We start from the raw sequence: 24,747 nt of genomic DNA on the forward strand, positions 1-24,747 counted from the left end.
CAGCTGCACAAATTCCATCAGTGGAAACTCTAGCCTAAAAAGAAGCTGATGTAGCTATTGACCTCAATGAATGTGCCTTTGGTTTTTTTGGTAAGGTTCGGCCTTTCAAGGAATACATTAGAAATATAATCTGTTATCCATTTTGCTAAAGTAGTCTTGGAAACTGTTTTTCCCATCTTGGTGTTAGAAAAGGAAACAAACAACTGATCTGTTTTTTCTAAACTCCTTAGTTGTATGTAGGTAAAAATGAAGTTGTCCATGTACATCAAGGAGATGATGGGTATATTCACCTTTATTCTCAAATTTTGTAAAGAAAACTGGAAGGTCAATGACTTCATTGATGTTTGATTCAGAGGGCACTTTAGGTACAAAGGAAGGATTAGTGAGCAGGGTAACCCTATCCTTGTGAAAAATCAGATACGGTGGTTCAGAAGAGAGTGTTTGGAGTTATGAAACTCATCTAGATGAAGTAATCATCACCAAAAAGACAGTTTTCAAGATAAAAACTTAAAGTCTACTTTGGCTGAGGATTCAAATGTACTATGTACTAAAGACTGTAATAAAAAGTAAAATCCCAAAGTGGAGTGGGATCTCAAATTAGAGATCTAAGCTAAAATGTATTAGAAAGGTCTTGCACAGTTTAGCTGAAGTTAAAGGAGAAGCTTTATCATCAACGTGACAGTTGGAGATGGCTGCTAATTGTACTTTAATGGTAGAGAAACTTGCACCGGTATAAAAAGTAGAGGCAAGGAAATCTAAAATAGATGGGATTGGAGCAGTAAAGGGATCTACATTTCTTTGATGTGCCCACATAAAATCCTTTTCATTTAGTTTTATAAATCTTTTTGGCTGTAAGGTTTCTGGGACAAAAAAAGAATACGGCGAACTGGGGAGGAAAGCCTGGAATATCTAGCCATCATTGGAAAATGAGAAACCATACATTCAGCCTGAGGCCTGCAATGTCTGGATGCATCATCTTGACGGGTGTGACAGTAGATCTGGACTGAGGTCCATTGTCCATGGAGGACATACTAGGTGAGACAATAGGAAGGGAAACCAACTTGCAGAGGCCGAAAGGGGGCAATGAGAATTACTTTGCTCTTCAACCAATTGGCTTTCTGAAGAAAGTTAGGTATTAGGGGTAGAGAAGGGTAAGCATAAAGTAGACCAGAGGGCCCAAAGTAGACTAGAGCATCGGGTCTATATCAGAACATCAAAGTTTTAAAACTTCGAATGTTCTAATATCGACCCGTTCTGAGCGAACGCTAAAAACAGCAAAGCTGCAGAAGACCAAATTCTTTCCTAGGGAAAGAATTCAGTTGGCAGGTTCTGTGGTTTCACTATTTTCAGCACTGTGGTGGAAATTTACGAGTCAGGTTCAGGTAAGTGTGCAATTGTGTGGTTGTTAGGATTACGGCACGGGTTAGGGCGTGGGTTAGATGAGTTAGGGTTAGGGCGTGGGTTAGGTGAATTAGGGTTGGGGCGGGTTAAGTGAGTTAGGGTTAGGGCACCGGTTAGGTGAGCATGTGATAGTGACGGACCTTACGGTTAGGGTTTGGGTTAAGGTAAGTGGATAAATAGTAGTGTATGTACAGATTAGTGTAGGGTTAGTTGTAGGATTATAAGTGTATGTGTGTGGATTGATGTATTTTAGATGTGCTTGTGTTGTGTTTATGTGTTTCGGAATAGAACATTTTTTCCCAAGGAAAAAATTCACTGTTCTGAATGTTCGATATTATGTGGTTTAGATATTTTAGGTTCGATGAAATAGCGTTCGCTATTTTCATCTTTCGATAGTGTGATATAAACGCAGAGCATCTCTCAGTAACTGTCCTTTGGTGGGAGATTAGGACAAAGAACCTGCTGCATTTGTTGTCGAGGAGAGAGCTGAACAGGTCGCAGCATGGTTGACCTCATTTCTGGAAGATCATCATTGCCACTGATTGACTGAGAGATGACTCGTGAGGAATCAGGATGGTCTTGCTGAGCTTATCCACCAATACGGTGGATTTCCCCACTATGTTTGTCGTTACTAGAAAGCGGCTGGAGGAGATCAAATGCCAAGCTCTCATTGCCTCTTGGCATAGGGGGGTAAGATCTGGTTCCCCATTGTTTGTTGATGTACTAGATTACTGACATGTTGTCCGTCTGAAAAGCAATAGTCCCTAGTGGAAGAGAGCTCTGGAGGGCCTGCAATGTTAAAAGCACTTCTTTCATCTCTAGCACATTTATATGTAATTTGGTCTCGTCTTGGTACCATGTGCCTTGAACTGTCCATCCCAAATAATGCCCCCTCAACTGGAAGTTGTCCATGGTCAATGTGGCTTTCAAGGGAGAAGGGACAAAAGGGCGGCCTTGATGAATCTCTTCAGAGTGTATCTACCACAGTACAGATTTTCTGCAACCTGAGTCAATTTTACTGGATGTTGTGGAGACTGTCGATGAAAAAAACATTGCACTACTAGAGTCCATTGAAGGTTTCTCATATGAAGATGAGCAGTAGGAAGTAAAGTTATTGCAGCAGCTATCGATCTTAGGGATTTGAATATCAATCTCGCTGGGAGTAAGAGATAAGACAGAATTTATTTGACATGCGATTTCAGAGTAAGAATTCTGTTATGAGGTAGAAAAACTAAGCAACTGACCATGTCTAGACGAGCACCTATAAACTCCAAGGCTTTAAATGGTTGAGGCTGGGACTTTACCAGATTTACCACAATTCCCAGAGATTGAGATAGAAGAAGAAGGTAATCTCTGGCCTGCACCAGAATATGCCTGGTCAGTGCGGTTAGGAGCCAGTCATCTAAATATGGAAACATTCTGAATCCAAGCAGTCTTAGGTGAGTTGCTACCACTGCCATGCATTTGGTGAACACCCTGGGGGCTGTGGTGAGACCCCCAAAGGGCAAGGCTCTGAACTGATCATTACTGGCTCCCAGTCAGAAGCATAGATATCTTTAGGCACATCTGTTCATTTTTATATGATAGCATGCGTCTTGAAGATCTAGACAGCACACCCATTTGTCCTGCTGAAGGAGAGGCAGAATAGACTGAACCGTGACCATCCAAGAACTTGGAATTCTTCACAAACTGGTTCACATAACTGATATCCAAAATGGGTCTCAGGTTCCCTGTTTTCTTTGGCACTAAAAAGAACCTTGAGTAAATTTGGATCCTCTTTGGTCTGGGGAGACCTTTTGGATAACATTTTGGTCCAGCAGCTTTTGAATTTCTGGAGCTGCTTGTTCCCACTGACTGGATGGAGCATACGGGAGGATTCTTCTCTTCTGTGTAGGAACTTGAGAAAAGGGTATGATTATTCTCTGGATATGACCCTTTGCACCCAAGAAGCTTGTGTGATACCTTCCCAGGCTTTTGGGTACAAGGACAAGCACCCCCCCCCCGACTGCCTCCAGAGAGGGACAGTCGGGTAGCTTTTCAGGAGCGTTGAAAGGTGCTATCTGAGAAAGAATCCTGAGAACCTTAACTCTGTGGACCCTCCCCTCTGCCGTGAGGGCGGTGTCTCTCTCCCATTATAGTTATTTTCACCTCTGTGGCCGGGGGAGAATCTCCACAGAATTCCTGGAAAGGCTCGTGGAATTTTCTGAACCACGCTATCTTACCACAATGTTGATTCCTGGAAAAGATTCTTTGCAGAGCAGAAAAAAACAAAGTCTCACAGCAGAAAGGGTCTTTCCATCCTTCTCACTGCAGGAGGGCGTCTCTTTAGTTGTTGGTCCAAAGAGGGAAGATCCATCAAAGGAAGCACTGATGAATGACACCTTAAAGGGCTCTGCAAAATCACACAACCACGTGAAGGCATGTATCCTAATGGCTATGCCTGAACCAGCAGCCAGTAAGGAACCTTCAGCTGCATGTCAGGTTAACCTCATGGATGCATTAGTAATGGACTGCAGGGTAGCCAGTCGTGAAGAAAAGGATTTCTGCTCCTTTACAGACATGGACCCTGTGGAGACAGTTCCTTGACTAAGTCCCTCTGCAACCTTGTGAAATGCACCAAATAATTTAGCAACTGTAAATGAAGGTCCCTGACACATACACTCACTTCCTGAACCTGTCCAACTCCCTAGACTCCATGTTAGGGGAGGGGACAAAGAAGCTCCATTCACCCAACTATTTTTTAGTAGCTGCCGCAATGACCACGGCATCTACAAGAACACCTTTCATACAATATCACCTGTCTGACAGGCCACTAAGAATCTTGTCTGGGTGCTTAGGGATCGGTTCTACGAACTCCAGTTCCTACCATGATCTGTAGGAGACCAGTACCAGCCACCTTTTTGGTGAAGGATCTCCAAGATGTCCCTGAATGAGGCATCCTCTGTGGAGATCTAGGGTATCCTTCCCCTTCATCAAAATCGGTCTCTTCTGTGAGGGATTCCTGTGAGGAATCCAGGTGCCTCCTTTTGCAAGATCTCTTCCGAAGGACCTGCTCAGTGGGGTACTCTGGGGAAGTGTCAGAAGATATGGGAAGTTCCCTAGTGGAAACTACTTGGAAGCTCATCTGGGCTGGCTGTCCCGGAGGTGTAGGATGAGAGAATTCAGACAAAGGATTCATAAGAGGTAGGGGGCATGAATCCAAAGAAGGAAGAGCTAAGTCCATCCAAGTAAAGACAATACCCACTCTACTACCTCAAAAGCCAAGGGCCCAGGAGACGCCGAAGACAATCCTACCAGAGCTCAGACTCTCAGATCAGACAGCTGCCGCAGCCCCTGAACCTTTGGATCTGAAGGGGGAGTCGGAGCTGAGCTATCTAGCACCAAAACTCTGAGAGGAAGCGATGGCTCCAAAAACTTCTGAGTCTAAGTCAACCCCTCTGATCTGGTGCTGCTGCTTCAGCTCTGAGGGCCATCATGCTACAACAGGGTCAGAAACGATCAGGTCAGGGGAAGTCGTTGGAGTAGAGGAAGTTAGGACCTTCAGACTGGAAGGTTCAACTCTCGGGGCCTTTGGATCCAAGGACTCCGAAACTGTGGGTCAGATCAGAGAAGGAGTATTTACATGCTGAAAGGTAGACTTAAGGCTCACGGATGCAGTGGGAGATGTAGACGGCAAAACCCTATCTGGGTCTCAACTCTGATGAACTTTCTCATCATCCTTTCCACCTCCAACTCAGAAAGACTCCGGGAGGACCTAACAGAAGAAGTTGATGGTGGCCTTAAAGACTTTTTTGGCATCTCCTAGAGGAATGGAGACCTCAAAGTAGAGATACCTGCTCTGGGGAATATCTTTGAGAATGGAGCCAAGGAGACGTAGTACCTACAGGTATCTGATCCGAAGCTTTCAGATCAGAGGTCTTGGGAACCTTCACAGAAGGCTGTGAGGAAGGTAATGACTGAGGCGACTTGGATGAAGTGCATTTCCTGTGCTCTTTAGATTTTTAAGAAGGGGTTTGAGCCCCTGATGAAGATCTACCAGTAGAAGGAGCCAAAGCTGGAAGAAGTCCTTTGAGGATTAATTTATTCCTACAGTCACTTAATGCCCTGACATTAAAAGCTACACAAACAGAGCAGGAGGTGTCCAGATGTGCTGGCCCCAAACATTACATAAACTCCCTGTGAGCATCAGAGGCTGGAATCTTATGCTCACAGTAAGTGCACTTTTTACATCTAGTAGGCTTAACAGCTATAGTGCGAAAAAAAAAATTAAGAAAATTCAACGGTTTTTTTTCTGGAAAAGAAGGGCTACCAACTATGGTAGTTAAAGAAAACCTCAAAAGGAATAGAAAAGAATGCAAAAGTCTACCAACTATGGTAGTCAGAGTATACTTCAAAAGAGGCAGAAAAAGAAGGGTTATAACATTTAAAATGTACCCTTTGACAGAAAAGGAATCAAAAAGGAAGGTAAAGGAGATAATAAATAACAAAGATAATAAAGTTTTAAAACTAAACTTATAACACAATATTTCCCCAAGCTCGAGAAGTTGCAATCCCGTCCAATCTTGAAAACCAGCAAACAAGGAAGGAGCTCATGAGTCGGATCTTAGAATCTAAAGAAAGTGGCAGAGTCAGATGCAAACCCATTCGCTGAAGAAGAGTTGAAGTCCATCCAGTTAAATACCCTCTCCACCACCTTGAAAGCAGAGGGCACAGAAAATACCTAGGGCAATCCTACCAGAGCTCATACTCTCAGATCAGACAGCCAAAAACGACACCATCAAATCTGGTACCTGGGAGGGCAAGGCTCAACAACAAAAGCATTCCTAGATGCCCAGTAACCACAGAATAAAGAAATACTGTACTGCTTGTTCCACTGAGGAAATGTACTCAAATGAATGCAAATGGAAACACTAAGTAGCTCCCAACCCTCAAACCAGACCCTGGTAGAGCTGACAGGGGCAACAAACCAGGGTGCTTGCCAGAAAGCAAGTACCCCTGCATAAGGGAGGGAACAACCAAGGCAAAACTCTGGGGGCTGCTTTCAAGCAACCAAAGCCAACAGTACACACTTTAAACCACCACACAGCCCACTGAAGGGTAGTGGAAATAAAATTATTTGAAAAAACACTGGAATTGGACAAAAGGGACTCCCCAAGAGGAAGGATGAACCACCCAATGTTAGGAAGGGGAACAGGTCATGTTCCAGAGCAGAAATAAGAAATTACCCTGAGTGGTCACTCTAATGGATCAAAACTGGACTAGAGCCTTATCTTCTCAAGAGAATACTGAGATCAGGTCCCCCCAAGCTGATCAACATCCCAGAAACCTAGGCTAAATGGGACCAAAAGCAGGGGCCAGAAGACCCTCCAGGAAACACAGGGGTCAACAAGTCTACCATCTGTACCACATGGTACCTCCAAAAGGGCAGAGGGCAGGATGACCTTAGAGGGGCGCCCTTGAACCCAAATCATAGGACCCTCTGCTAAACCAAGGAGCTGCCAGGCACCCAAAGATGATGGGTGTATATAAGAAGAGGGGAAGCAAATATCCCAGCCTCCAGTCAGGCTACGATAGAACTTCTGGGGAGGGCAGTCTTCCAGCAAAAAGCAGACTGAGCTCAGATACCCTAAAGTACATACCCATGAACAAAATACCTATGCAGAACAAACATGTCAAGCTTGAGAGGTATGCTGGCACTGGATACTTCCCCACCCCGCCAAAGAACCAAACTCTGATGAGGAGAACCAAAGCTGCCCCTCTTAGAAGAAAAAAACTCACGGAAATGTAACTGGTAGATCTAAGAACGTATCAATGGAGAACTCCCATTACAAGAGCCAAAGACTAAGACTGCCCTCCTCAAGAAGCGAATACAGCACGGGCTTACTCCTCTCAATCCCTTGCCAAAGCTGAAGGAGCAAACTGGTCTGAGGCCGGATGTCAAGATGCTAATCCCTGCTCAGGAGGGGGCAGCAAATCAGCAGACAAAAAGGACAAAGCCCTGCAAAGCCCCGAAAGTCCCTTCTCACCTAGAAGTACTGATAATAGGCAATACACCTTCAATACTCAGAGGACCAAAAAGATACTTGGCCAAGAGCAGGAAGGGCAAGACACAAGGGTAACAGCTTCCTTCCTCTGTGAGAAGTAGAAATCTTTCCTACCCACCACATAGAAGAGCCTGGGCCTGCTTCCACTCTACCTGTAACAGTTGGAAGTCATCCGGGGCGGGAGGAGTGCCCTGATTCCAACATGTCATGGAGCTGCCTAGCAATGAAGAAGGCATCAAGCATGAACTGAAGCCAGTGTCCAAAAAGCCACCTGTATCAGAGTGAGAATCCAGCAAACGGTGGCCTCAATCTTTTCCCATTCAGAATGAATGCAGCTAGGCTGACTGATGCAGTAGCACTCACATGCCTGCTGCCACTACAAGAGTAACCACTACAAAATACAAGAACATGAAAAAGTTGGGATGTACTGCCACACCTGACGCCAGGGAGAAGGGTAAATCCTCCAGGTTATTAGACTCCATTAAGGTCTTCAGTATGGAGAAACCAGGATTCCTAGCATGAGGTCAAATAACGGACATAGCTGAAGTGCAAAACTAAATACCTTGAACCCCAATGTGGCACAGGAATAGATCTTCATGCCAGCTCTGGTCTGATCTCAGGCTACCATGTCCACCAGCTGCACAGGGTCCGAGTACAAGCACAGGGCATGCAAAGTTTGTCCAGCTCACAAACATTCAGAAATCCGTCTCAGGGTGGGAAAACAACACTTCATTTCAGTCAGACAGAAGATTACATCAGAATTTGACCCTCCAGGGGCCGATACAGCTGATGGCACCTCCAGGCCTGCTTGACGAAATCAACAAAACTGCTCTTATATTTCAGCTGGATGCATCTCAGGGTAGAAGTCAAACTTCCCCAAACTTCAAATCTCCCACAGACATGGAAATTCAGACTGAAAATGATCTCCCCATTAGCTGAAGGGGAGGTTCCAGTAGAGCAGAGTCAAAATTTGGTAGAAGCAGTGACACGAATTTCAGGAATGATTAAAATATGTGCATTGCTTCCGAGAAGGAAGAGGAAAGTTCACTCTAGTTCAATGAAGCCACACACACACACACACACACACACACACACACACACACACACACACACACACACACACACAAATGTGCTCATTGCCAGTCACACACCCATACGCAAAGCGACAGCTGCATTATGGACAAACCATACAACCCATATTGTTTAAAGACAGTTTTTAAGACTGGACAGGCATGTAATATTGAAAACAGAAATTTCAGGCAATAAAATGGTCCAGCTTCTCTCCAATAAAATTATGAAAGGAATTAGTCAAGTTTATTAACAGTCTTTCAGTCAGCTAGTACTGCTGTTCAACTTAAAAGTAAAGTCACATTTGTATGATCAGTTTTAGGCAGTTTTAAGCAATGGACAAATTAAAGAAAAAGAGTAGAAGGTGAGTGGGTTTGCTGCTCAAATCCCAGGCTAATGACTGCTCTGTTAAAGACAGAACTTAAAACCTACTGACTGGGTACTGCCAAATGTAGACAAGCATTGATAGGCAGCACTCACTATGCTGTTTGGGGGGTTCTTAGAGACAGACTAAGCAGCAATCTGAAGCAGTTACCATACTTCTCTTTTATCCACAACTTATGCAAATACCAAGCTACAATGAATCCTCAAGGGCAATTATTTTGTGCTCTCTGTATGAGTGCAGCGAAGAACACTACAATGTCTAGACACACCCTGTATTAACTGTCTGAATCCTAAAGCCATTTAAGATTGGACCAATAAGCTGAGAAAAGAGGCATTAGTCTATGGTTAGTGTTGCCTTCGCACAGGGAAGAGATGCTGATTTCAGGTTTTCAGTTTACAGTCTGTATTAAGTGTCAATGTTTTATCTCTAAGAACTTCACTTATTTTCTTATCTCCAAAACACATTTGTTGACTGGTGATTGTAAAGTACTGATCTTACAATTTCTTGCACTGTATTTAGGCCAGTCGGGACTCGTGAATGAAAGGAGATTGCAAAGCTCACTTCACTTACCTGGTTAAGAAATGAACAAACAGTACTCTCTTTGTTAAATTTGCTGGGACAACTGAAAACCACAATCAAGAAAGGTAGTGCAGACTTAAATCTATGACAGTATGGCTAATTTGCAAATCTCTTACACTACACACTGACCACTGAAAAAGCACAAAATTCAGTCCAAAGAGTCCTAATTTAAGGGGTTCTTCGGCAGACTCTCATGCCTTCCTATGTGCTTCACTGCACTTATACTTCACAAGTCTGTGGGCAAGATGTACATATGTGCAGTCCACCTTAACCATGCCCCATTCTGTTTGGTGAAGTCACAGACCTTGTATCCCTGAAAGATAAGACTTGCTGTCATACTCTGATAATTACAGACTTGGTTTGAGCCAACAAACAATCATCATCCAGGGCAAAAGAAGATTACTTGCCAAGCCTTATGTGACACATACACTGTTGTACCTTGCTTCTGTCAAAAAGTAGTTAGTGCAGAGGAACAAGGCTGGCAGTTACTGCAGAGGATTAAGGCTCTGAGTAGGTAACTTGCTGCTTCTTGTAGTCTTGAACAAGTCAGTTAGCCAGTGTTCCTTGGTCACACCTGGAAAGGGATACCTTTGTTCAGTGGACTGACCCAGTTAACAAATGCATATAGAAGTTGAAGCAACCTGTTTAAGGCTGATAAAATTAATTGTGTTTAAGCTAGACTATGACAATTTCATAGTGTTCACAAAATCCTTGCAACTGACTGTCTTTTCTCCTCCAGTGGTCTTTTAAGTCTTTCAACTTTTCCCAGTTGGGGGTCATCACAGTGGATCAACAGTCTGCTACTGACTGGCAGTGGATTTTTATGGTGTGGAGTTACCAGCCCGGCACCCAACCTTCAAAGAAGGCACACACGCGTGCGCACGCACCAACCTGCAGTCGACTGCAGGGAGGACATGCAGACTCTGCACAGAAGATGCACCAGCCAAGAATCGAACCTGAGAAACTCTTGCTGTGAGGTGACACTGTTAACTGTTGCATCACTGCTGCCTTTTCCTTTTCTCCTCCAGTGGTAAAGCCCAGGAAATGCAGTTGACTGCACATGACGCTGTAACTATGAAGAAGCTAAATCTGTGAAAATAAGTGGCAAACACACTCCCATACCTCTCAACTATCCACATTTTCACAGAATGTCCAGATTTTTTCCTCATATTGTTGGTCTGTTCCTCATAAAGCTTGTATTTTCTTGCAAATCAGTAATGACTGAAGCCACTAAATAATGGAATACAGTTGAATTTCAGACTTCATATCTTTAAGAAAATACATACTAACACAACTTCAGTAATTCTAGCTACTTACTAAGTTTATTAAAGGAATATTTCAATTTTGTCCCATTTTTGGGCCTTTATCTCCCCATTATTTTAGGCTTTTTCCAGACTTCTTGCAGGTCGAGAGGTATGCATACTCCTCCCATGAATCCTGAATGATAAAGCAAGACAACGACACTTCAGGATCCCTGGCAAAACTTTTATTATTTACACAATCACTCCAGCAGCAGTGTATCTTAATCGATCTCATCCTTATGGATGTCTACTTTACTGAAATGGATCAGTGACTAATATGTCAACATCAGAACAGGAAGCTTAGCCCCATAAGCTACCATTCCAGAAGCTAATGACAAAGCTACTGTTAGAACCCACACTTTCTTAATAGAATAAAATCAGTACCCAAAAGACTATCACCAATCTTATCAACCCAGGAGGAGAAGGACATGATAACTTAAAAATAGATCGGTGTATCACCATGCTTTTACTAAAAAATAAGCAGACACCAGGTCAAAAGGAAATACCAAAAGCTGTATGTTCATATGCTTCAGGCACCAGAAGGTATTTCACTGACAGTCAAAAGTCAATGAAACCATCAGTGATCACAAAGGCATGACTAAACTCATTTCCAAGTAGTGAGTAAAGAACCTACCAGCATGCACTCAGCAACATGCCTTGCTAATGCCAAGTCTAAATGATATTTGAAAAGCAAAGCCAGGAGAAGCTGCTCTGATACTTCAGAATGTTCCATTTCATGATTTTTATCATAGGAACAAGGAAAGGGGCAGTGCTAATCTAACCATTAGTAATTCTTCATGTCAAATGGGTTCAATATCTTGCAAAGAAGCATTATGCTAACATCTGTTAAAAACATTTGATATCTAAAACTGTTTATGTTGATACAGAAAGTGTCGCCTAATTGTGATGTGGTTGAATGAAGCATGAGTTGTAGACCTGTGGCCTAAGGCATTGTCTGATGAGGGAAAACCTAACGAGGCAAAGGCTAGCTGTCTTGATTTTGGGGAAAAAAAGACTACCTTTTGTTACAAACCAATAAAAGCTATTCCCAGGTACAGTAAGAGCTGGCTAAACATGGGTGAAAACAGTATGCACTGAGGTTGCAGAGGCATAAATGGAACAGGTACGTGCAAACAGTGTAAATGTGGCAAGGTGTAGTAGTCTGGAGAACAGTGGCAAACATAAAAAATTCTCACAAGCTATGGATGGCCACCATATAATAACTGGTTGTTAAAAAACGAATACCTCCACTAAAGAAGAATCACCCAATAAGATGATGTAGAGTGTTCTGCAGATCGAATAGGGAAACAAACATATCAACAGGAATTGGGGTTTCATAGTCTAGTTGTTGGGGCAAAAAAAAAATCTCTAACATATTTTGCTGGTTAAGTAGCTGAAGTAAAACACACTGGTGATATCGCGGAACTATGTATTCTGACCAAGACATGGGCAACTCATAACCTGACCTAGTGCATTTATTACTGAAAGTAATCTTTTCACAGTGATGGTGAAAAGGTGCAAAGTAGTTCTTCTAAACAGAAAAAATAGAAAAAAAATACAAACAACAGATCTATCCATGTCTAAAGAAAAAAATAAATACAATACCTGACAGAAAAAACACATGCTCCACCCAAAGGCAATGTCAGTGCAGACTGCCAAAGGTACACTTCATTGATCTCCCTCTATGTACCCAGTGCAAGACGTTTCAACAACGTGTCACAGTCAAAATTCAATAATAAGGGGCAGTAAAGAAGCAGTGGACTCAGGAGTTAAGTGCACCTATGCAGTCAGTACACCACTTCATTCATGTCTCAGACCAAAGAAACCTCTGAGAAAACAGACTGATGATGAGGATGAATAAACTGCTGACCCATCAAGATGGGTTTGCTACTGGAGTTCCAAGATGGCTGCACACTGAATAAACAGCTTGTTTTTAGCTCTCCCAGTGGGAAAACAGAAACTTAGCAGAGAAGGCCAGTAGACTTGTGTTTATGGGTGAATTTCAGTAACCGACTAGTAAGCTCACTGCCTGGATGCCAAGAATAAAGAAATAAACAAGACCTGGAAAAAAATCAGCTACAAAAGCTGAGGAAGAAACACTGACTAGAGAGAGTTCTGCAGCCGTTCAGCAAAAAGTAATGCAACCTTCAGACATGACTTCCAATAACCTACAGGATGATACAAGACAACTGCATAGAGACCTGGTTAAAATAAACAAAACACTGACAAGAGTATATTACTACAAACAACAAAAGGCTGGAACAAATGGAAGAAGCATATCTTCAGATATTCAGATGAGATGATAAAGCTGCAAAAGTCAGAGGGTGAAATGAAGAAAAGGCTGGCTGAATATGAGACTGCTCAGGAAGAAATGTTTAAAAAAATAATATAATTAGAAGACAGAGCACATAGGGAAAACTTGAGATCTTCAGCTATACCAGTGAAGCTGGAAGGAGCAAAATATATTAAGTTTATGAAGGCACAAATAAGCAGCTGGACTGGTATGCCAGAGCAGGATCTATTAGTTGAAAGGGCACATTGTGTGTATGCTCCAAATCTAGCGATAAGAAAGCAACCGAGACATTTTAATAGTAAGGATGCAATCCTACCAGCAGAAAGAATTGATTTTGTCAAAACTGTGGCAGAAGGACAAAACACTAAAAGTAGGTGACAGCAGAGTGTGGAGAATGATTACTCATTATACACCAGACAAATGAGAAGAAAATTCATCCCTCTATTCAGAGGAAGCCAAGACGTTGCCCATTCGATTCTCAGAGCGTCTTCTGTGTAGCGACATGCGTGAATGGGCGTTCCTTCGTTGAAGGTTGCGCGTTAGGCCCGGCAAGCCAGTACGTAAAAATCTACTGCCAATTATTAGCGGACCGGAGTTCCGCTGTGGCGACCCCTAACCGGGAAAAGCTGAAAGACACAAAATTCCGAGGAAGCCAAGATGCAGGTGAGTCAAACTGCTATATTCAGCTGTCTTCAAAGTAATCTTCCCTGGAGGAACAAAATCATTTTTGATGAAGTGCATGCTAAGGAAGAAATACAGAAGTTTGTCCAACAAAAACTGAGTTGTGAAACAGAAGGAGATTCGGCTTCTCGCTCCTCTGGTAATAAAGATCATAGAGAGACTGCACCTTGGAAACCTTTTGTAGTATTTCAAAGGAAAATGTTGGCAAGACGGAAGGGAGCATGAGAGCTGACGAGAAGAATCGAGAGTATGTTGGAAATGAAGCAAAGACAGGATCTGGATGATGGAGAAGAACAGTAATATCATCTGTAACTTAATGTGGGATATAAAGCATTAATTACATTTGTGAAATATGATAGTACAAGAAAATCTGGAAACATTGGACTTCTTCAAAATTTGTTTGCTGAGTGGGGGACTCAAGTATATTGCTCTACTTCATGTCATTAATTTTCAGAAAAATTCTTTGGGGAGAGGAAGAGAAGGGAGAACGCTAACTGTAAGTAAAGAAAACACCTTCTTTTCTTAATAGCATTGTATCTGTGTTGCATGGTTTTCTTTGCATACTACTTTTGGGTGTAATGGGGATTGTGAACAGGTGTTTTTGTTTTTCTCCCCCTCTTCTCTTTTTCTTCTTGTGTAGTTTTAAGAAACATACGCAATGAAATGATTAACAAAAAAAAAGAAATAAAAAAAAGGAAAAAGGAGCCTGGTTAAGGGGGCAGGACAGAGTTCAAACTGATGTGCTTTTTTTCATTCTTGCATGGGAAAAAGACTGATTAAGAAAACCTTTGTTTTAAAACAGAGAGCAAGTAAATGAAAGGAGAATATTGAATATTATAAGGTTGTTTTTCTGGCAGTTGCAAACACCTATACCAAGTAGCATTTCTGTAGCATGTCTCCATGGAGACAATCTGGTAAAGAGAAACGGTAGACAGTCTGATGGAAGGGGACTGGCTGAGGGAAAAGAACAGAGAAACTGGCTAGGATATAATGTTCTCTGATGACAATCGGGGGTTTTCCCACGTGACAGCTTTAAAAATAATACAAAACACCAGTTTGACTTTAAGTACAGTTCTCTCAGGTTCTTTAAATGCAGTGTGGATACAACAGGAGCTTTTTTTTTTTCTTGTTCACCCTTCTTCTCTTTTTCTTTGTCCAGTTTTAAAAAATATAGGCACTGCAATGGAAAAACAATGAGGATGGGAGGAGATGGGGGAGAGCACAAGGGTCTGGTTAAGAGAGCATGACAAAATAAAACTCAGTGTGCTTTTTCCCATGCTTGCATAGGGAAATGACTGGGTAAAAAACATTGGTGTTATGCAGTAACAAAGTTATTACAAAGCATGTAAATAAAAAAGAATATTGAATACTGCAAGTCTTTCTTTCTGATAAACAAGGTACCCTTAGCAGTTTTGCGTCTGGTTAACATGCCACTAGAAGACAATTTGATAAAGAAAAATGGTTTGCAGAAAGTTTTTACTGAAAGCATTCAAGTGTTTTCTCAACTGGGAGAGTTATGTTGATATAAAAAAATTAAATAGCATTTACTAATAGCACAGGCTGCACCATGCATCTTAGCATGACTAACCTTTCTGTCTGGTTAATTTTAGCCTGCCTGTGTAATTATCAGCTTAGAACTTATGTTCTTATTAGAAAGCAAAAACTTCCAATATTTGAAAATGTACATAGTTTTGTGTGTTATTGTAAAGTTCATACGTTTTATGAGTTTTTTTTTTTTTTGGGAGGGGGCTGTTTGTTCTATTTGAGGGCTTTCAAAAAAGCAAAAAGTTATGTAAGCTGTGACATAGGCACAAATGGATATGACATGAAACAACTGTATAAAAGACCAACATGTCGGACAGTACATGTAACATAAAAGTTGGAACTAGACATTTAGCAAAAGAGCAGTTGTACATAAAAGATGGTAATAATAACTGTATAAGAAAATGATGCTTTCTGTAATGTTTTTCAATCTAAATGGTCTTGCAGATTAATATAAAAAAGAAAGAGCAGTGAACTATACTTAAAAAATGTAGAGGGCAAATAGCTATGCTACAGGAGACATACCTGGAAAAAACTGAACATGTGAATTTGGTAAAAAAAGGTTTTCAGGACGGTTATTCAGTGGAATATTTGGGGCAAAGGAAAAGAGAAGTACTTAATTGCAAGAGGAGCTCCAATAGTGATAGAAGAGGGGGGAAAAAAAGATAATAATGGCAGATGCATAGTACTAAGGGGCTACTGGTTATGGCGGAGGATTACACTGGCATGCATTTACATCCCCCCCCCCCTAAAACTGCTGTAATGGAGCTTAAGAAAATTTTGGGAGAAATAATTAGCTTTCAGCAAGGAAAATTACTTATAGGTGGGGAATGGAATTTAGTTTTCAACAGTGAATATGTGTCTGGGGGGCCTAGAAAGGATAATATAACAAGGGAGGGTAGATTTTTGAAGAAATTTATGAAAATGTTTGGCATGGAAGATGTGAATTCAGTACGAGGAGTTTGGACTGAATTTACATAATACTCACTGAGATATAAAATCTATCTAGCCTAGATAGATTTTATATCTCATAGGAACATTTGCATTTCACTGAAGGTCTTGAAACGCACCCAATAGCCATTTCAGCTCACGCATCAATAACAACTAAAATAAAAATGCAAGGTAATGAAATGAAATTGAGACACTGGTACTTTCCCACCTACCGGTTGAAAAGAGAGGAATTTAAGGAATGGGTTGTGGAATTAATTCAGGTACTACTAGAGAAGACAGGTTGTCTTCTGAAAACATAGCTAAGGAGTGGGATAAAATTAAAGTGGAATTTAAAACTAGGTTGGAAATAAAAGAAAGGGAGATATGGCTAAACAGTAACAAGAATTATTTAGAGGGATTGACAAATGTTAAAGTATTGCAAAATTGGGGGAATCTCTCAGAACAAGAAAAGGAACAACTGCAGAATGCTACACAGAAAATAAGGGATTACCTCGATAATATGCACGAGATTAGAAAAATTGCTGTTAAGCAACTGTTTTTGATAATAATTCTAGAGAACAAAAACTTTTAGCACAACAACTCAGGCAACAAAAAGTGGGCAGTCACCAAGCATAGGGAGCCTATAACAAAGAAGATAAAAAGAGACCCTGTAGAAGCATTAGAAATGTTTTGGAAATTTTATGACAATTTGTACAAAACAGAGAAATATGGAAATCAAGAAAAGGTACAAATTGAAATGTTTATGGAATAATTAAAATTAAATATGCCAAAGTTAGAGGTAGATGAGGCTCAATTACTAATAGGATGGGAAGGGATGAGATATAAATAGCTATGTATAACCAATCTACAGGAAAGTCCCCAGGAATATACGGTATTCCTGTGGAAGTTTGGAAGTTAGGAGGGAAAAAACTGATATAGATCTGGAAGGTTTTGTTTAACAGTATTTCATGAAGAGGAGAAGTTCCAGCCATCCTGGTAGAAGGTGGTGGTAACAGTAATAACTAAAGGGGGTAAAGATCCATCTGCTCCAGCTTCATAGAGGCCCATTTCAATACTAAACCATGATTATAAAGTGTTCATGTCTATAATGGCTAAGAGAATGGCAAAAGTGACACATATCACTTAGTGTGATTTTGTGGAGGGGAAGCAAACATTTGACAATATGAGAACACTGATGAAACAGAGGGAAGTAGAATGTAAGAAAGTACCACTTTTACTGGTGGGTGTTGATGCAGAAAAAGCATTTGACAGAGTAGACTGGGACTTCATGAGCAGGGCAATGGAAGCATTTGCTTTCCCTGATACAATTAAAAAGTTGATAAGAAGCATATATCAGGGATCGGAGGAGTGAATTAAAGTGGGTGGGGTCCTCTTCGATAATTTCATCTTGAGAAAAGGAACCAGGCAGGGTTGTCCACTTTCCCCTTTGTTATTTGCATTATATTTAGAACCACTGGCAAAGAAAATAAGGGACTCAAAAATTCAAGGATATAATTGGTACGGTAGTCAGGAAAGGCTGGCTCTATTTGCAGGTGATATTCTTTTATACATGACAAAACCAGAAAGGGACATTACAGTGTTGTGGAACATTTTAAGACAGTTTCAAATCTTCTCTAGATACAGAATTAATGAAGCTAAAACAAAGGCAGTAGCGGTAAATTATGTACCCACACACAAATTGGTCCAACAATATCCATATTTATGGGGAAATTATCAAATGAAGTATTTAGGAGTATGGATTAGAAAAGAATCTGTGGTGGCAGCTAATGATATGTGAGAAGAGACTAAACAGAAGATAATGCAAATATTGAGAAACTGGAAGTTTTGTTATATGGATACGGATACTAAAATACAAGCCATTAAAATATTTTTAGTCCCGTTAGTCTTATACACAGGTCAGGCATACTTTTATCATCTGAAGGAGAAACTGTGGATAGCAATCAAAAAAAGAGTTGAAGGATTTTATCTGGAAGGGGAAGACAGCAAGGGTCAAGTGGGATAATCTGATTCTACCAATAGAACATGGTGGGCTAGGATTACCTAATTTAAGGGCCATTTTAGAGCAACACAGTTGAGGCTTTTATACGCAGCACAGGCAGAAAACTATAATTCAAAGTGGAAAGAGATGATGCTGATGCAGGGAGGAAGCTCAAGAAATAAGGAGAGATTGGGATACTGGATGCAGACACTTAAGGAGAACAGCCAAAATCATACAGAGTATTACATTCATAAAATAGCAGAAAGTATTCTAAGAACCAAACCAGCACAAGAATGGAGAAAAGAGACTTTGCCAATAGGGTTGACTGTGGTTAGGGATACAGATAATAGGCAAAAGGGGCCAGAATTTATTGGCGGAACCTGGCAAAGGAATCAAGGTATTGGGAGCAAATAACTAGAAAGGGAAAGGTAACAGAACAGGAAGAGGCCAAAACGTTATTTGGATTGCAGGTTAGAGATTGCCTTCCTATCAAGGATTGATATCAGAGTATAGGCAAAGGGAAAGAAACAGGGGTCTCCTAAATGAAAGACCAGCACTGGTAGAGTTTTTAAGAGAATCTAGAACAGAAGCTGCCATTAAAAAAGGATTAATTAGTAAAGCATATAAAATACTAAATGATAATTATAAGAATCAATCAAAGAAGCTTAGAAAGGATTGGGAAGACAGACTGGATAAGCAATTCACAAAGAAACAGTGGGGGATATATGTATATCTCCCAAATATGCAACAAAGTCTAGAAGATTTAGGATCTTAGCATGGAAATGTTTACATAGGTACTTTTAGACTTCAAAGAATTTTTCTTCAGGTGGATAGCAAATGTTGGAGGTGTGACTGGCAAGAAAGAGGTAGCTGGAAACATATTTTTTGGAGGTGTGCTGATCTGGCGAACTTTTAGGATTCTTGCGGACCACTCTGTAGGAGATGCTGGGTGAGTGAACTGGACTGACTGGGTTGATGATTTTTCTGAGTTATGCTACAGAATCAGAGTTACCCAGACACAGTAAAGCCTTACTGAGTCTAATTATGGTGGCTGCCAAAAAAGCAATTACTAGAAAATGGAAATCAAAGTCTAAACCAACTTTACTAAACATAGTAAATATAGTAACAGAGATAAAACAAGTGGAACTGGGATCTTTAGAAAACTACATAGAAAAAAATGGGAATTGTGGGAACAGTATACGCAGAGCAGGAACGAGGCTTGAGAGGCAGGATTTGACGGAGCTATATAATGCTTAACTGACAATGACTAGAAGGTTTATAAGTGATTTATAATGCTTACATCTATAGTTGTTTCAATGGTGTCTGTGATGTAAAATGTTTGCAACTAAAGTGATATTTTGTATGTTTTTCTTTTATATAAATGTAAGATTGCCTTTGTCATATGTGGAAATTTAATAAAGATGTTGGAAAAAAAAGATGGGTCTGCTATTGGAGCTTTCTCAGCCTTTCTGAACTGCGTTTCAGTCATATGTTCCTGTTGACTCCTTCTCAAGACTTCAGATACGTGATAAATTTTCAAAGTTTTACAGTAATTAGCACTTTTGTGTTATTCAAAGACTTCCTCAGATCTAGTCAAATTGTGTTAACTCACAACTATTTATACCCTTTCCTTTTGCAGAAATAAGCTTTCCAAGAAAACAATGCCTAGAACCAAAATGCATAGCACTGTGGGGAATTACTTACTAGAATGAAAAACACAAGTTAGAGATGAGGACTTGGAACTTATGAATTTAACAGGTACGTGAAATCAAATACAGATACAGTATCCAGATTGTCAGTCAGAGAGAAATAAAGCCCACATCACAACCTGGATGATTCCTGATCGAGTAGCAACCCATGTAGTAGCAAAGCTGGTGATAGGCAATGGGATTAAGAGGCTGCTGCCAGCTCACTCATCTAAGGGTGTAGACAGAAGGATTGACTAGCTGCTGTACCGACCTTTAGTGGAAGCAGCAGACAGAAACTACAGCAGTAAAGTTCAAAGTATGTGCATGCATGCACCAAGTAATGCAAAGCACTGAGTCTGGATCATTGTGCACACATGCATAACAGGCCAGTACTGTGAAGCCTTATCTTGGCGGCATTCATGCCACACATACAAGGAGTGGGATAAGAATATAATACAAAATTCCTCTCTCTCTCTATATATATGTATGTATGTGTGTATATATATATATATATATATATATATATATATATATATATATATATATATATATACACATAACAAGTCAGGGCTACAGGTAGATCCCTAGCCTCGGGACAGTTATGGTTTACCCTTAAACATCAATGGATCTAGTCTGGAAAGCTGAAGCAAGACTGACAGATCACTGGGCCATGAACTGCAACAAACAGATAAGTTTGAAATGAGGGATCAAACTCCCTTCATGGTTACCTGCAGGAGAGACACACACTCCATATGGGAACAAACAGGCACAACAGAAGGGACGTAACGGGCAAGTGGGGACGATCAGAGTATTAAAAAACAAATGAGAAGTATGTTATATTTTTGCCTTAAATGCACAACAATAGAAGAAATACATAGTGCCTAAGCTGTGTTTTGAAAAGACTCTAAACTACACTCTTATAGACTCATCCTGCTGGTACAAGTGCGAAAAATAAACTACATGTGCGGAAGTGCACTGCCAACAAATCTCCTCCATTACACCTAAAACTAGTGAAAAGAACAACATAAACTATTCGGAGCAGGCTATTGTTTAAGTCATTTCAGATCATTTACCTGACATGATAATCTGAAGATGCTTGGACAGTCAAATGAACATAATTTTTAAATACAAATTGTTGACAGGTGGGATACAACTTCCCCTCACATGCAGTGACCTTGGAATTAAAATACAAAAGTTCAGGGCAAGCAGGCCAAAGCTCTGGACGTAGGAAGTGTGGAGGAATCTTCCCCATAAGAAACATATGTTTAGTTTTGTTTTTAACTTTGCTTGTGCCCAAGTACAGATCCTATTGGTGCCAAGTGAAGCAGACAATAGCAAAACATTTTATATCCCTTTAATAGGCCACAGCTTAATTTCATATGTTACACATTAATTTCAAGAGGCAGTAAATATACAGCCAGGCTTTGCATTTGTGTATTTTGTGTACACTTTCACGAACCTCCAAAAATATTTAAAAACCCATAATTCATTCAGCTGGGGCTGGCATTGCAGTCTTCAGTATTAAAATCTTTAAAATCCAGCATTAACAGTTTCTAACAAAAATCATTTTACATTTTATGCTAGCATTATTATATGCTTAGCAATATGTAATCACTAAAAAGAAGTTATGCACTCACCATAACATTCCATTTGTGTTGCCCATTTCCACTTTTCCTCAACAACTGGGTTCAGATCTGATCCTTGGATCCGACTCGGACATTTCAGCTTGTGGCCACTAACAAATTCTCAAGCTCCTCCCTTACCCATAATGCTCTATACCCTAACATACCTCAGATCTTGAGTGCTGGCTTATAGCATAAAGGGAAAAATTAGCAACATATTAATGGAAAAAACATCCCTGGAGCTCAACATAAGAAAAGTACATTTGTGTACACTTACCATAAATGTAGATGTTCCAGTGTATTCACTGTTGCAGTCATCACATTTGGGTTATCCCTGCCAGGGTAGCCCTCGGCCGGCACGAATACCAGAGTCTTAGTATTTCTGCGTCGGTTGCTGTCGAATCAGGACTGACGTCAGGTCGTCAGTAGTATAAAGTAAGGCAGCCGACGCCATTGCATCAGTTTTTCTTGCCCTAAACTGTCAGGAGCCCCCAAGTGGGAGCCAGGTTCTGGTGGAAGAACACCACCAGTAGAAAGTAAATACCAATATGCCCCTTGTAAGGAAAGAGAAGAAAGAAGAGTGAATTGGAGGGAGGGAAACCAGGACTGCAACAGTGAATACAGTCAAACATCTACATTTATGTAAGTGTACACTACTGTACTATGTTCTTCATGTTTCACTGTTGCAGTCATCACATTTGGGTTGATTCCCAAAGCTGAGGAAAAGGGTGGAGGCAGTAAAGAAAACTAGGGGCTGGCTAGGAGCCCTGCAAGACTGCAGAGGCAAACCCTACCCTAGATTTGGAGAAGAATGGCAGGTGGTAATGTTTGGTGAAGGCGCAAACAGATGTCCAGTTGGCAGCCTCCAGGATGTCCCTGGTGGGGATTCCTCTGAGGAAAGCTGAAGAGGTGGATTCTGCTCTGGTGGACTGAGTTTTGACCCCCTTGGGGGGAGGTTTTCCGTGTTGTTTGTAGCAGAAATGGATGCAGTGTGCTATCCATTTGGAGATGGTTTGTTTGGACAAGGCTTTGCCCTCTGCCCCTGCAGCAAAGCTAACCAGCAATTGATCAGACTTTCTGAAGGATTTAGGCCTGTCTAGATAGAAACTGAGCTGTCTGTGCACATGCAGGATCCTTCCCCCTTTGTTCTGTGGGTTAGGACAAAAGGTAGGCAAAGGAAAGGATTGATTGAGAGCCACACTGGACACCTCCTTGGGCATGAAGGATGGGTTAATCCTGAGGGATACCATGTCAGCATGGAAGATGATAAAGGGTTCCACAGCCATGAGTGCTTATAGCTCGGAGACCTTGCTGGCTGAAGTGATGGCCAGAAGGAAGGCTGTCTTCCAGGAGAGAAAGTTTAGCTCTGCTGAAGAGGCAGGTTCAAAGGGGGGGGGGGGGGGTGAGCTTTTCCAACACAAAGTTAAGGTCCCAAGCTGGGGTTGGTGCTCTTCTGGATGGCCTCAAGTTGCTAGCCTCTCTTAAGAACTGTTTGATCAGAGGGTCTGAGAAAAGGGGTTGCTCAGTGGAAAAATGAGCAGAGATAGCAGAGGCATGGATTTTAATAGAGGAAAAACAGAGTGCACTGTGTAGCAGGTCAACTAAGTAATCCAGGATAAGAGGGAGGGAGGGCTGTGCTGTACTGGCTCCCTTAGCCTGAATCCAGGTGCAGAACCTTTTACATTTGTCAGCATAAGACTTCCTAGTGCTAGGGTGTCTGGCCTCATGTATAACATCTAGAACCTGTTTGCTGAGGTTGGCAGATTGACTGGGTGTAGGGAATAAGCCAAGCTACCAAACTGAGTGTCTGCAACTGGGGATGCAGGAATTCCCATTCCCTCTGAGTCAGGAGGTTTGGAATCTGAGGGAGATGCCGAGGTGGCAGAGGGGACATTCTGCGCAGCAAGGGGTACCACTGCTGGCGAGGCCAGTCTGGAGCTATAAGAATTGTCCTTGGTTTTTCTTCCTTTATTTTGAGCAGTACTTTGGGGATGAGAGGTAGTGGAGGAAAGGCATAGACCAATAGATTGACCCAGGGGAAGGACAGGGCATCCACTTTCCAAACCCTTCAGTGTTGCACCCTGGTACAAAACTTGCTGAGCTGATGGTTCGTGTGGGAGGCAAAGAGTTCTACCTTTGGAGTGCCCTATTTCTGAGTTATTAGGGCGAAGGTTCTTCTGTTGAATTCCCACTTGTGTGGGTCCAGAAGATTTCTGCTTAAGTGGTCTGCCAGAGAGTTGAGAGAACCCGGTAGGAACTGTGCCAACAGGTGGAGTTGCATGGCAGAGGCTGTGTGCAAAGGGTCATGGCCAGCCTGCACAGACAGTAGGAACGAGTCCCTCCCTCCCTGATATACCACATCACAGTTGTGTTTTCTGTTTTGATCAGGAGAGCCCCTGGGGAGATAAGGGGTTTGAAAGCTATTAAGGTATGTTGGACAGCTATCATCTCTTTTTGGTTGATGTGCAGATAGATTTGCTGTTGGCTCCATTGGTCCTGTAGGCACCTGCCGTCTAGGTGTGCACCCCAGGCAAAATCTGATGCATCTGTGGTGAGGGTCTGGGTGGGGTGGTGAAAAAGATGGTCCTTTTTTGAGGGAGCATGCTGTTGCCCACCAAAGAAATTCTTTTCTGAGGTAAGGTATTATAGGTATAAGAGTCTCCAGGTCATGAGAGTGTTGACACCAAAGGCTTTTTTAGGTATCACTGAAGTTTCCTTATATGCAATCTGGCATATGGAAGGAGTAGAATGCAAAATGCTATGTACCCCAAAGCTTGCAGGATTTTCCTTGCAGATAGTTGGGGTCTGGTGGCTAGTTGAGAGAAGTAGGCTGCCAGGAAGGTTGGCTTTTCTGGTGTAAGGAATGCCATCTGGGAATCTGTGTCCAGGCTTGCTCCCAGGAATATAATCCTTTGGGTGGGTACCTGTTTGGATTTCTTTTCGTTGATAAATGTACTATACAAAGGCCAGGTGCTTGAGCAGCTTTTCCTGGCTGTCTACCTGAATAAGGCAGTCATCTAAATATGGGTAAATCTGGATATTCCTTTGTCTGCAAAAGACAATGGCCGGAGCCAGACACAGGTTCATAGGTAGGTACTAGGCTATCTGCCCGAAGGCATTTATAAGCCTAGCCACAATGTGTTGGCTTTCGCCGCCGCCTTAGATTAGTTCCCTGTGCCTCTGTCCAGCACAGCCACCGAAGTGATCCCCGGGG

The 24,747-nt window shown here is 41.6% G+C and overlaps 1 protein-coding gene across 1 annotated transcript in view; it reads right to left on the reverse strand.

Moving 5' to 3' along the window:
• CLASP1 (cytoplasmic linker associated protein 1) overlaps positions 1 to 24,747 on the reverse strand; it is a 4,127,769-nt gene that overhangs the window by 1,329,014 nt on the left and 2,774,008 nt on the right. Inside the window, exon 28 of the mRNA XM_044073692.1 lies at positions 12,218 to 12,309. Within this exon, the coding sequence (XP_043929627.1) occupies positions 12,218 to 12,309 (92 nt within the window). The remainder of the gene's footprint in view (positions 1 to 12,217; positions 12,310 to 24,747) is intronic.

Source organism: Protopterus annectens, chromosome 6.part0, assembly GCF_019279795.1.
Source record: "Protopterus annectens isolate FY-2018-M chromosome 6.part0, PAN1.0, whole genome shotgun sequence".
In the NCBI taxonomy this organism is placed as follows: domain Eukaryota; kingdom Metazoa; phylum Chordata; order Ceratodontiformes; family Protopteridae; genus Protopterus; species Protopterus annectens.